The sequence below is a fragment of the Muntiacus reevesi genome, chromosome 2 (assembly GCF_963930625.1).
Source record: "Muntiacus reevesi chromosome 2, mMunRee1.1, whole genome shotgun sequence".
Classification (NCBI taxonomy): domain Eukaryota; kingdom Metazoa; phylum Chordata; class Mammalia; order Artiodactyla; family Cervidae; genus Muntiacus; species Muntiacus reevesi.
Window position 1 is genome coordinate 217364505 of NC_089250.1, and position 13794 is coordinate 217378298.

The 13794-nt window shown below is 38.1% G+C and overlaps 1 protein-coding gene across 2 annotated transcripts in view; it reads left to right on the forward strand.

Annotated features, from left to right (window-relative positions):
• Nucleotides 1-13794, forward strand: part of CNTNAP4 (contactin associated protein family member 4) — a 272200-nt gene that overhangs the window by 216782 nt on the left and 41624 nt on the right. For both annotated transcript variants that reach the window (XM_065925058.1, XM_065925059.1), the window contains exons 16-17: nt 9327-9497; nt 12432-12650. In XM_065925058.1, the coding sequence (XP_065781130.1) occupies nt 9327-9497; nt 12432-12650 (390 nt within the window). The remainder of the gene's footprint in view (nt 1-9326; nt 9498-12431; nt 12651-13794) is intronic.

The following is a 13794-nucleotide window of genomic DNA, read 5'->3' on the forward strand; positions in this document are numbered from 1 at the left end:
TTGAGAGTCCCTTGGACTGCAAGGAGATCCAGCCAGTCCATCCTGAAGGAGATCAGTCCTGGGTGTTCATTGGAAGGACTGATGCTGAAGCTGAAACTCCAATACTTTGGCCACCTGATGTGGAGAGCTGACTCATTTGAAAAGACCCTGATGCTGGATAAGACTGAGGGCAGGGGGAGAAGGGGACGACAGAGGGTGAGATGGCTGGATGGGATCACCGACACAGTGGACATGGGTTTGGGGGGACTCTGGGAGTTGGTGATGGACAGGGAGGCCTGGCATGCTGTGGTTCATGGGGTAGCAAAGAGTCAGACATGACTGAGCGACTGAACTGAACTGATCATAAGTCTTCTAGACCAGTACTTCTTCAACCTCAGCATGTGTTAAAAATTACCTAGAGAGCATGCCAATTGCACTTGTGTTATCTTTAGCACCCTCACCTCACACTAAGGAGAAAGAGTAGAAGTCTAGTATTGACCCACAGAGTTAAATGATGTTTTGACATAAATCAGGAAGATACCTGCACGAACCTTCCCCTATTTATGCAGGTCCTTCAGCACAAAGAAAATTCATCAACCACTGATGGCATCTAGCATCATTTTCTCTTCACTTGCCTTCTTTCCTTCATCTATGAAACACCCCCAATCCTCTTACTGAAACCATTCACACCCTTTCTCCACGAAGCCTTCCACAGGTCTCTAGAGGACTTATTCCTACACTTTCAAAGAATGTTAAGTAAATTACGAAGATATACTTCTTGTTCTGGCTTTTAATTATTTCTGAGCCTCTCAAGAGCGGGTCCATTCCTCATTTATTATTGTATCTTGACACCTAGTACATTACCTGTTACATGAAAGATAATCAATAAATAGCAGTTTATGAAGGAATAAGAATGATCCATCATATACAGCTCAAGAAACCTATAGCTTGTGAATTATTCGTGAGAGACAGGCGTAAGTCTTTTATTGTACTTATTAAATGATATGCAAATATATTTTAATTAAAGGAGTTTTGATTACATTTTGAAATACATTCTGATCTTAAAAAATCACATACTACAAAGGACATCTAGTTCCATCCTGAGCCATTTGTCATTCATGTACGTGGGCTTGAGACAGTGAAAGTGCTTTCAAATAAGCACATGATTTTACTTAATTATTTTGATTTTCACTCTTTTAATGGTACAGTGCTTTTATAAAACTGAAACATTGTCTACTTCTTGGAGAAAAAATATTTTGTGACTCACTTTGCTTTTTATTTTCTGTTCTTTTGAAAAGATCTACATTATGAGCTAGTCATTGACATTCAAGAAACTTCCCAAATGTGGGAGAACAAACGTTCTTTCTAACACTTTTTAAAGATTTCCATTTTTTGAGACTGGGAATCTTGATAATTCTCAGGACTACCATAATATTGTCTTGTGACAAGTTTCTACACATACATACCGTTATTTGTTGTTTTACTTTTAAACATTAATGATAGTTGATATGAAGTCATTATAAAATCTTAAGATATACAGATATGTCAGAGAAAAGACTATAGTAATCACCAAGAGTCACACAACTCAGAAATAGTGACTAGTACGAGTGAGCATTATTCCAGACATTTCTACATATCGCTACTGCAGGGTTTTCCAACCTCGGCCCTCTTGCCATTGGGCTGAGTGATTCCTTGCGATGGTTGGGGGCTGTCCTGTCCTTTGTGGGACATTTAGCAGTATCCTTGGACCCTACCCACTAGAGGCCAGAAGCATCCTCCCCAGTTGTGATAACAAAGTATGCCTCCAGAAATTGCCAAATGTTTCCTGGGGTCCAGAATAACCCCAGGTTAAGAGGCGCTATTCTAGATAGAGGATTAGAAAAAGAGATTCAGAAATAAATTGATTTATTAACTTTTTGAACTGAAACTGACAGAGAAAGAAGAAACAAATTGAAGTCACAGGGATTGATTTATATTAGTTATATACCTAATAAACATGTATTCAATGTGCATGATCATGGCTAACTTAAACTTTATAAAAGTTTTAAAGGTTATAGAGTCACTAGGTTTTCTATTAAAGTCTTTTGTATTCTAGACAGCATTGATCTATTCTGAAAAATATAAAAATTAGCACATATCTGTCCTCTCCTCTTCTTTTTCTCCCCCCACCTCCCAATTTTTGCTAGTTTTGCTATTATTTGTATGGTTGTCTATTTTTTATTACTAACCACTGGTCCTGTCATCAGAGGCCCTCTATTCATGAATGAATTTTTTTCTTTTTCTTCTTGGATGAATTGCATTTTCAGGTAATGATATTTTCTTTGTTTTTTTCTTCTAGAACGACTCAAGCATGTTGCATTTCCTGAGCTGGCACACGCTTGAGAATGTTGGTTGCCTCTGAATTCTAAAATGAAGTTGACTGGTTTAATTTTATGTTGTTTTTTGGTAACAGCTTTATTGAGATATAGTCCATGAGCCCTGTAATTCACCTATTTGAAGTGTACAATCTAATGGTGTTTCAGTATATTAAATGAAGTTGTATAACCATCACCACAAGCAATTTTAGAGTATTTTCATACCCCACAAAAAAACTTGTACCTGTTAGCACACTTCCCATTTTCCCCAAACTCCCACTCCAACCTTAGTCAACCAGGCATCTACTCTTTATCTCTGCAGACTTATCGATTCTGGACATTTCATACAGGAGAAAACACAGAATGTGGGATCTTTGCAATTGGCTTCTTTCACCTACCATCACATTGGCAAAGTTTATCCATACTGTAGATTATATAAAATGTTCTTTATTTTTTAAGACCTAGTCATTCCTTCGTATGAATTCACCACATTTTGATCATCTTCTAATCAGTTGTCGGCCACTTGTGTTGGTTCCACTTTTTGTCTATTATGAATAATGTTGCTGTGAACATCCGTGTCTAAGTGTGGTTTTTTTGGACATGTATATTTCCACTTCTTAGGAGTATACATTTAGGAGTGGAACTTCTGGAGTATAAGGTAACCCTGTGTTTAACCTTATAAGAAAGTGACGTAATGTTTTTGAGTGTGACTCTTCAGCAGTTTGTACATAATATCCTATTGGACTTGCACTAAGAGATTCAGTCAGCCTTGTCTTTTCTAGCTTTTTAAGGTGTCTTTTGATGGACACCTTTTGATTGATAGTTCATTATGAACTGATGTTCTATTTTTACTTTTCACCAAAGAGCTTGTACGTGCTTTACTCTCAGAATTCTTGCAAATTTGGTAAGACTTACCTGTTACCTTAATACTTAAAAAAAAAAAGTTAGGCTCACTACATTTTCTTTCAGAAATTTGTAGACAGTGCTCCTTTATCTTCTGATTTTTAATGTTGCTGTGGGAAATTCTGACTTTTCCAGCTTGAGGTGATTTGCTTTTTCTGACTGGATCATCAAAGGAATAGTTAACCTCACAGGTCAGTAACTTAACAACGCAGTGTGCGTGGTGCTACGTTCTCCTAAAACAGGATATGTTGTGGTCAAAGGTATGCCTGCATTTTATAATCTGTTTCAGGAGTTGTGAGCCTGATCTAAATTTCTGTTCTCAGTAATTATGTGACAAGGCAGTATTTTTTTTAAGCTCTTTGACATTTGAATTTTTCTACTAATTTTGTGAAATGTATTTCTTCTCTGTTAATTCATTGCGTTGAAATTTCATGTCTAATCAAGACACCCTCAGAACTTACATGGTTTGAAAAGATTGTTCTAAGTTTCTTGTTCTAAGAAACCCTTGTCATTGAAATTAGTTTCTTCATTTTGCCTGCATCGACTTGTTCAGCTGTCTTGAGAAATCACAGCTGCCCAGAATGCATTAAATAATCAAAGGTGCATGTAGGCAATAAATAACTTTGCAGAAGTTGTATTCTTAGACTGGAAAAAGATATTGACTAGTGATTTGGTTAATTTCTCTTCCGTTTGACAGAGTCCTGTTCCATTTGGCAGACTACATATAAACCATTAAAAAGAATGAGGATCAATTCCATTTTAACTGATAATCATATAATATAATTTTGCAAGCTCCACTTTCTCTGGTAACCTTTCACCATTAGTAAATTCTTTTTATTTTTTAAGTCTTGGGTTTTATATTTTCTTTCCTTGAGCTTCCTTTATCTCATTTTGTTAAAGTTTCTCCACCTTGTTTCCCCCTCCTCTCTTCTTGCTTTTTCTCTTTCTTCTGTCTCTCTTCTCTCTCCCCTCTTTACCTTCCCCTCTCTGCTTGTGCATCATACACCTTTCAGAATGGTTAAAATTTAAAAAAAAATTAGTGATAACATAAATTCTGGTCAGAGTATGGAGAAACTGATCACTCATACATGCTGCTGGGAATGTAAATTGATACAGCAACTCTGGAAATTTTGGCAGTTTCAAAAAGAAAAAAGCATGCAACTCTCATTGGAATCACTGATTATCCCCCTTGGCATTTATCCCAGAGAACTGAAGACTTATTTGTACAAAAACCTGCAGAAGGATGCTCATAGCAGCTTGATTTGTAATGACTGAAAACTGGAGCCAACCCACATGTCTTTCAGCAAGCACATAGTTAAATAAATTGCGGAGCATCCGTGCCATGCCACACTACTCAGCAGTAACAAGGAATGAACTCTGGACATACACAACAGGCCAGGTGTATCTTAAGAGATAATTACAAGTGAAAAAATTATCAGTCTCAAAAGACTACATGCTGTACACCTTTATTTGTAGAGGGTTCCTCAAAGGACAGAAGAGATTAGTGGTTGCCTGGGGTTAGAGAGGGCCTGAGGGCAGGATGGAAGAGGGTGTGCCTTTAAGAGTGAAGCATATGTACCACAGCTTCCTTATCCATTCGTCTGCTGATGGGCATCTAGGTTGCTTCCATGTCCTGGCTATTATAAACAGTGCTGCGATGAACATTGGGGTGCACGTGTCTCTTTCAGATCTGGTTTCCTCGGTGTAGCATCGAAACATGTATATTATCAAGGGTGAAACAGATCACCAGCCCAGGTTGGATGCATGAGACAAGTGATCGGGGCCATGCACTGGGAAGACCCAGAGGGATGGGGTAGGGAGGGAGGCGGGAGGGGGGGTCGGGATGGGGAATACATGTAAGTCCATGGCTGATTCATGTCAATGTATGGCAAAAACCACTATAATATTGTAAAGTGATTAGCCTCCAACTAATAAAAGTAAATGGGGGAAAAAAAAAAGTGAAGCTTAGTGATGAAAATGTTCCACGCCTTAATTATATCCATGCCAATGCCCTGGTCATGATATTGGACCACAGTCTTGCAAGATATAATCATTGGGAGAAATTAGGTAAAGGGTACACAGAATGTTTATTATTTCCTACAACTCCATGAAAATCTATGGTTATCTCAAAATAAAAATTTTCTTTAAAGAAACCCATATTTCCAGCTTTTTGATTAAGTGTTCAGAAAGGTTCCTTTGACTAGTAAATTATCCCTTGCCTTAGCATTTCTGTATTTTCATTTTAATTTATTCACTTTTAAGAAAGGTAGTGTCACCAAACTCTTCAAGTTGTATGTACCCTAAATATGTACAGCTTTTTACATGTCAGTCATACCTCATATAAGTGGTTTTTGAAAAAGGAAGAGAGAAAGAAGGAAAGGAGGTGTTAGCATGTCATGCAGTTTGATTTTAAAAGTAAAACATAGTGTCTTAAAAAACAACTGATTTGTCAAATATTGTACTTTTTTAAAACATCTTTATTGAAATGTAATTCATATACTGTGCAATTCACCATATAAAGTGAACTATTCAGTGACTGTTAGTGTATTCATAGCATTGTGTAACCATTTCCACAATGAATTTTAGAACATTTTCAGTACCCTAGAAAGAATTCTAGGCCTCTTAACCTCTGTCATCTTTCAGTTTTCCATCTTCCCAGCCAACTAATCTACTTTCTGTCTCTATAAATATATTTGCTTTTTAAAAGAGAATCAGTATCATTAATAAATGATATAAATAAAAGTTTGGTAAAACAGATGTTTAAAAAATTAATTGTAATCTTAATATTCTACTAAGTTAATTTTCCCCCATGGGCTCTTTTTACCTTATGTATAGAATTAAATACTGGGTACATCTTTCTTTTCTATGTAAAAAAATATATGAATCCTATTATTCATGCAATTTGTTTTGAATTCTAGAAAGTTAATAAGTGGTATACCTGAAGGAATCTTTCCATATCTCTAGTACCCTATAATGAATATAATTGAGACTATGGTAATTATTATTTAATCATTATTTACTTAGAAAAATACATTTTTACATATACTTATATCTGTTTTTTTCAGATTCTTTTCCCATACAGGTGATTCCAGAATTCTGAGTAGAGTTCCCTGTGCTATGTAGTAGGTCTTTGTTGACTATCTGTTTTATGTACAGTAATATGCATACGTCAGGTCTTCCCTAGTAGCTCAGGTGATAAAGAATCCACCTGCAATGCAGGAAACCCGGTTTTGATCCCTGGGTCAGGAAGATCCCCTGGAGAAGGGAATGGCAACCCACTTCAACATTCTTGCCTAGAGAATTCCATGGACAGCGGAGTCTGGCAGGCTACAGTTCATGGGGTCACAAAGAGTTGGACATGACTGAGTGACTAACACACACACGTCAATCCTAAACTCCTAATTTATCCTCCCTGCCCTCCACTTTTCCCCTTTGGTAACCATAAGTTCGTTTTCTGTGTCTGTGAGTCCGTTTATATTTTGCAAATAAATTCATTTGTATCATGTTTTCATTTTCCACGTGTAAGGCTCATATGATAACTGTCTGAATTAATTCACTTGGCATGATAATCTCTAGGCTCATCTGTGTTGCTGCAGGTGACGTTTTGTTGGCATGACAGAGAGCATTCACATAGTAGGTGTTTGCATTCAGGTCTGCTGCAGGCATAGCCTAGGGATTTTTAAACTACCCCAGCCTTGAAATCCTCTCGAAAGACCTGCGCTTCTGCTGCCTCGTGCCTGCTGGGCTCTGCTCCGCCTCCTCTTTCCTGCCCCTTCTTTCCCTGAGGCAACCCACATCCTCCCAGGTGCTTCTTGGCACAGTCTGTAAAGAGCTGAGCTATCAAATGTCAATAACGTTATTTGATCACGGAAATATTGGCCTTGGCTTTCTTTATAATTGTGTGGATTAGGAGTAATTTCTTAATTCAGTTAAATGTTCTTAGGTTTTTACCTACTGTGAGTCTGTAAAATAAGGTTTGCTAACTAGACAAACGAGGTACTGTGTGTGTGAGTGCTTAAACTACCTAAGATAATAAATTGTTTTCACTACTGTAGAAGCATTCATTGTAAAGATAGCAACAATTCAAAGAATTTGTTCCTCTGTTTGAACCAGTTCCCTGAATGATGCTCTGTTGGGTTAGTTGTGATTTTAAAATGAAGCCAATGGAATATTATATTCTCATAGTAATATTATCTAATTTAGACCTTCAAGTAATTCTGAGTGTTCCTCTTAGTAATCAGTCCAAAAGAGCAAGATTTAATACTATTCCATAATTTAAAGTTACAGCTTTATTTTAATGTTTATACATTTCAGCAGACAGACATTTAATTCCTTCTAAAAATAGATCAGGTAAGAACTGTTAAGAAACCAGTGTGTTATTACCCCTGGCTTGATATTTTGCATTTTCTTGCTCTCTTTCCTACAAAGTAAAATGTCTAGGCATATAAATAGCTGTAAAATGAAAATAAGGGAAAAGTTTGACATACTCAGAAAATATACAGTTTCCCTTGGCTGTAGGGAGAAAAAAGTCCCTTTGAGTGTATTCTCAACTGAATAAACTCAGCTCTAAAACTGTCCACATATGAGCTGGGGATTGACTTTTGAATCAGGTTCATAGGAAATACAGAAAAAATACAATAGATGTAAACACTGTCTGGATCCAGAATTTATAGAAAAGAAATGACAATCTTAAGGAATAAATAGAAGCCAAGTCAAGTTTGTGACTTTAACTCTAACTCCCTTTCTGTTCTCTACTAGCATAATGAATCGTTGTTTTGAAATTCCTGTGTTCTAACTTCAGAGGATCAATAAGTCTTTCTTCCAGGAAGGTGATTTAGTCGAATTTTATTCAGTGTTGTGAGTACATATGAAGGCAGTTGCTTAAAACTCAAGATGTATATTTCTTTTTGATGTGTTGACAACTTGCATAGTTCATTGCTCCAATAATACTTCTCATCAACCACATGTATCCAGTTGGATTTCACGCCTGTCACTTCATGCCACTGCATGTGTATTTTTTTCCCCATATTTTCTGCTATGTAAGACCCAGAATATTTTTTTCAAAAGAAAACTTGTAGATGACCAAAAAAAAAAAAAAAAAAAAGTGGCAAACTGAAGAAGTTGTGTTTCTGTATGACAGAAATTATAATTAACTATATGCTTCCCTGGTGGCTTAGAGGGTAAAGCATCCACCTGCAATGCAGAAGACCCCGGTTCAATCCCTGAGTCAGGAAGATCCCCTGGAGAAGGAAATGGCAACCCACTCCAGTACTCTTGCCTGGAAAATACCATGGACGGAGGAGCGTGGGAGGCTGCAGTCCATGGGGTCGCAAAGAGTCGGACACGACTGAGCGACTTCACTTTCACTATATAGTCCACATAATTTTTTGCAAATGTCTTAGTATACTTCAGTTTTGAAACACTTTCACCTTCTTACTTTGAGCATTTAAAATTTTTTGAGAGCCTTTTTCCTTACTGTTACAAGCAGAGTAAAAGATAATTTAGGATGAAAAGAGCATTTTCTCTTTGAGACTGTCAGCATAGCACAGAGTAGGTAGTGTCTTGATCTTTAATTAGATGAGAATATTTTTACTGCCAGTCTCAGTTTAAAAAAAATCACAAAGTCCATTAATGAAAACAGTTTGTTGAGGGTGTAGCTCTGTAAAACATGTATTAGGAGTGTTAGAACGAAAAGCACTTTGAGCTTCTGAAGAGTTTTAGTTATTTAAAGTAATGCAGGTGTTTCAATTTTCAAATTATAAAAAAACTGTCTATTAATGCTTGGCAGGTCTTACCGTAGTGCTTCGGCATTTAGGCTGTGGGGTTTTTCCTTCATGTGAAATATGACTTGCAGACCTTTAGTGTGGTCATCATTCCTGTCCCATGTTGGAAGGAACCCAGAATTCCAATTCTTGTAAAATCTCTCATCATATTTTCATGTTTTGCATACTGTATAATTAACAGACAAAAGAAAAGCAGGTTTGTATAAATGAGCAATATTTTAATAGTAAAACTGCAAAAAATAGAAAATGTAGTTATGTCATTTATGAATTTGTTTCCATTCTTATTTTTTCCTTAAAAATAAAACAGAGTTATTTTGGAATTCAGCTTCCTTTAATACCGAGGCATCCTACCTCCATTTTCCTACTTTCCATGGAGAGCTGAGTGCAGATGTGTCTTTCTTCTTCAAGACAACAGCTTCATCTGGGGTGTTTTTAGAGAACCTGGGGATTACCGATTTCATACGGATAGAGCTACGCTGTAAGTCATCTTTTCCTTAGACGCCTGTGGAATTCTGTTTAGGAGTAATGAGTGTGTACAGTCGTGTCCAACTCTGTCACCTCGTGGACTGTAGCCCCCCAGGTTCCTCTATCATGGGATTTTCCAGGCAAGAGTACTGGAGTGGGTAGCCATTTCCTATTCCAGGGGCTTGGGAGTAAATTCTGTAACTAATTTTTAAAATACTGTGTTTCTACATTATCAACCGAATCTTTTCATTGTGTCCTTTGGGGAAAAAAAATATATTAAGGTAGCAATTTTGCAAGAAAATTATTTAATATTTAACGTGATAATTTGGGGAAATTATTAGTATTCTCTAGAACCAACTTTAAAAGTCTTTTAAATTCAGAAAAACTAAACATTTTTTAAAAAATCCAAATACTCAGTTTAAAAATTAATTAGATCAACCAGCCATATTGCTTGGATATCCTCTTCAGTTCAGTTCAGTCGCTCAGTCATGTCTGACTCTTTGTGACCCCATGAATCACAGCACGCCAGGCCTTCCTGTCCATCACCAACTCCCGGAGTTTACTCAAACTTAGGTCCATTGAGTTGGTGATGCCATCCAACCATCTCATCCTCATCTTGACCCCTTCTCCTCCTGCCCCCAACCCCTCCCAGCATCAGGGTCTATTCCAATGAGTCAACTCTTTGCATCAGGTGGCCAAAGTATTGGAGTTTCAGCTTCAGTATCAGTCTTTCCAATGAACACCCGGGACTGATCTCCTTTAGAATGGACTAGTTGGATCTCCTTGCAGTCCAAGGGACTCTCAAGAGTCTTCTCCAACACCACAGTTCAAAACCATCAATTCTTCGGCGCTCAGCTTTCTTTATAGTCCAACTCTCACATCCATACATGACCACTGGAAAAACCATAGCCTAGACTAGATGGACCTTTGTTGGCAAAGTAATGTCTCTGCTTTTTAATATGCTATCTAGGTTGGTCATAACTTTCCTTCCAAGGAGTAACTGTCTTTTAATTTCATGACTGCAATCACCATCTGCAGTGATTTTGGAGCCCCCCAAAATAAAGTCTATCACAGTTTCCACTGTTTCCCCATCTATTTCCCATGAGATGTTGGGACCAGATTCCATGATCTTAGTTTTCTGGATGCTGAGCTTTAAGTCAACTTTTTCACTCTCCTCTTTCATTTTCATCAAAAGGCTTTTTAGTTCATCTTCACTGTCTGCCATAAGGGTGGTGTCCTCTGCATATCTGAGGTTATTGATATTTCTCTCAGCAATCTTGATTCCAGCTTGTGCTTCTTCCAGACCAGCATTTCTCATGATGTACTCTGCATAGAAGTTAAATAAGCAGGGTAACAATATACATCCTTGACGTACTCCTTTCCCTATTTGGAACCAGTCTGTTGTTCCATGTCCAGTTCTAACTGTTGCTTCCTGACCTGCATACAGGTTTCTCAAGAAGCAGGTCAGGTGGTCTGGTATTCCCATCTCTTTGAGAATTTTCCACAGTTTGTTGTGATCCACACAGTTGAAGGCTTTGGTGTAGTCAATAAAGCAGAAATAGATGTTTTTCTGGAACTCTTGCTTTTTCGATGATCCAGTGGATGTTGGCAATTTGATCTCTGGTTCCTCTGCCTTTTCTAAAACCAACTTGAACATCTGGAAGTTCATGGTTCACCTATTGCTGAAGCCTGGCTTGGAGAATTCTGAGCATTACTTTACTAGCGTGTGAGATGAATGCAATTGTCTGATCGTTTGAACATTCTTTGGCATTGCCTTTCTTAGGGATTGGAATGAAAACTGACCTTTTCCAGTCCTGTGGCCACTGCTGAGTTTTCCAAATTTGCTGGCATATTGAGTGTAGCACTTTCACAGCATCATCTTTCAGGATTTGAAATAGCTCAACTGGAATTCCATCACCTCCACTAGCTTTGTTCATAGTGATGCTTTCTAAGGCCTACTTGACTTCACATTCCAGTATGTCTGGGTCTAGGTGAGTGATCACACCAATGTAATTATATGGGTTGTGAAGATCTTTTTGTACAGTTCTTCTGTGTATTCTTGCCACCTCTTCTTAATATCTTCTGCTTCTGTTAGGTCCATACCATTTCTGTCCTTTATCGAACCCATCTTTGCATGAAATATTCCCTTGGTATCTCTAATTTTCTTGAAGAGATCTCTAGTCTTTCCCATTCTGTTGTTTTCCTCTATTTCTTTGCATTGATCACTGAGGAAGGCTTTCTTATCTCTCCTTGCTATCCTTTGGAACTCTACATTCAAATGGGAATATCTTTCCTATCCTCCTTTGCTTTTTGCGTCTCTTCATTTCACAGCTATTTGTAAGGCCTCCTCAGACAGCCATTTTGCTTTTGCATTTCTTTTCCATGGAGATGGTCTTGATCCCTGTCTCCTGTACAATGTCACAAACCTCTGTCCTCTTAGACTGCCATTAATATTTTAATATCAAAAATATATTGCATGCTTTTGAAATCAAATAAATCCTGAAGCTTTGATGCAGAGACATGGGTTTGATCCCTAGGTTGGGAAGATCCCCTAAAGGAATAAATGGCAAATCCAGTATTCTTGCCTGGAAAATCCCATGGACTAAGGAACCAGGTGGGCTCTAGTTCATGGGGTCGCAAAAGAGTCAGACACGGCTGAGAGACTAAACAAACAAATAGCTTTAGTTTTTGTCAATATGAACAGTTAACTCCGGTGATGAATTTGTTAGAATCCATTTTGCCCCAAAAACTCAAGTGCATTTTACTGTCTCATTCCGTGTCTATTCTGCACCAACATCCCTGGTTTCTTCTATCGAATGCAAGTGCAAACTTTTACCTTCACGTTTAGTGACTGTTGATGCAATGGGGCTCTTCCCGAGGGTACTACAGACTGTGCAGCCCCACCACAGGGACTAACGTGCACAATTTTCATGTCTGATGCTCCCAGCTCCTGCGGTTGTGACCTTCTCGTTTGATGTGGGGAATGGGCCGTTTGAAGTCTCGGTGCAGTCGCCTACTCACTTCAACGACAACAAGTGGCACCACGTCAGGGTCGAGAGGAACATGAAGGAGGCCTCGGTTCAAGTGGATCAGCTCTCACCACGGACGCAGCCGGCCCCGGCGGATGGGCATGTCCTCCTGCAGCTCAACAGTCAGCTCTTCGTGGGTAAGCCCTGCTGTGGACAGTTTGTCTTTAATTGTATGATGTCAGTGCAGAGATGGGCCAAGAGAAACTAGCGCCAACTGTAGACAATGATGCAATCCCTGGGGTCGCAAGGAGCCGGACACGACTGAGGGACTGACCTGAATTGATAAGATAATAACATCACCCCCAAACCACCATTTATTGAGAACCTACATTCCAGGCTGCACTGGGTGTTTTTACTACTTCCTCATAACCAACTTGTGCAATGGATATTATCCCAGTTTTACCGACAAGATAACTGAGGTGCAGGAGACTGAAATCTCTTGCCTTCAGAAACCCACCTAGTAATGAAATTCACTTTTGTGTTTGACTAATTCCTAAACCCGCATTCTTTTCATTTCCAGTTTTGTTGAGATGTAATTGACATAGGCCACCATATACATTTAACATAAATATTCTTAATTTTCCAGACTATGTGACTTGTTCCAATTTTTTTTTTTAATGTTAGTGTCTTTAGTATGATATTGGACTTGTTTACCTTTGTTCCCCAGGAAGTCGAATAACCCTCCTTGTAAATCCAACTGATGCCAACCAGTGATCCCTGCCAAAAACAAGCCAATGGCAGGAAAAAGAAAAAAAAAAAAAAAAAAAAAACCAGCATGAGCAAAGTGTTCTAGCATTCATGGTTTGACCAGTTATACCAGTTCTACTGGTGTCCATTATTTTCCCATTTTTCTGATGTCTTCTGATCACCTACTTTACATTTATATCCAAACGTCATTCCTTTATTTTCTAGTTACATTCATTTGGTAGGTATAGACTTGATAGGAGAATCCTTCTGAGTGTGTTTGTTTTGCATCTTTGCTAATTACAGGACTTATTGACCATGAAGTTCAAGGAATTATCTTTTACTTGATCACTTTTCACATATTTTAGTGTAAGTGAGGACACAGCAGCACTGTCACTCTGGATGAATTGTAAATTATCAGAAACTGTTTCAAGCCTTTGTAAGAGTTATGTTTTAGAGCAAAATTCTCGTCAGATCCCCATTACATCTTCTCTTGTTTAATGGCCTTGTTTTAAGCTCTCTCACTGGGAGGGATGAAGCTGATTGAAGGGTATGGAAACAATAAAGAAAACATGAGAGGAAATACATAACTTTTCT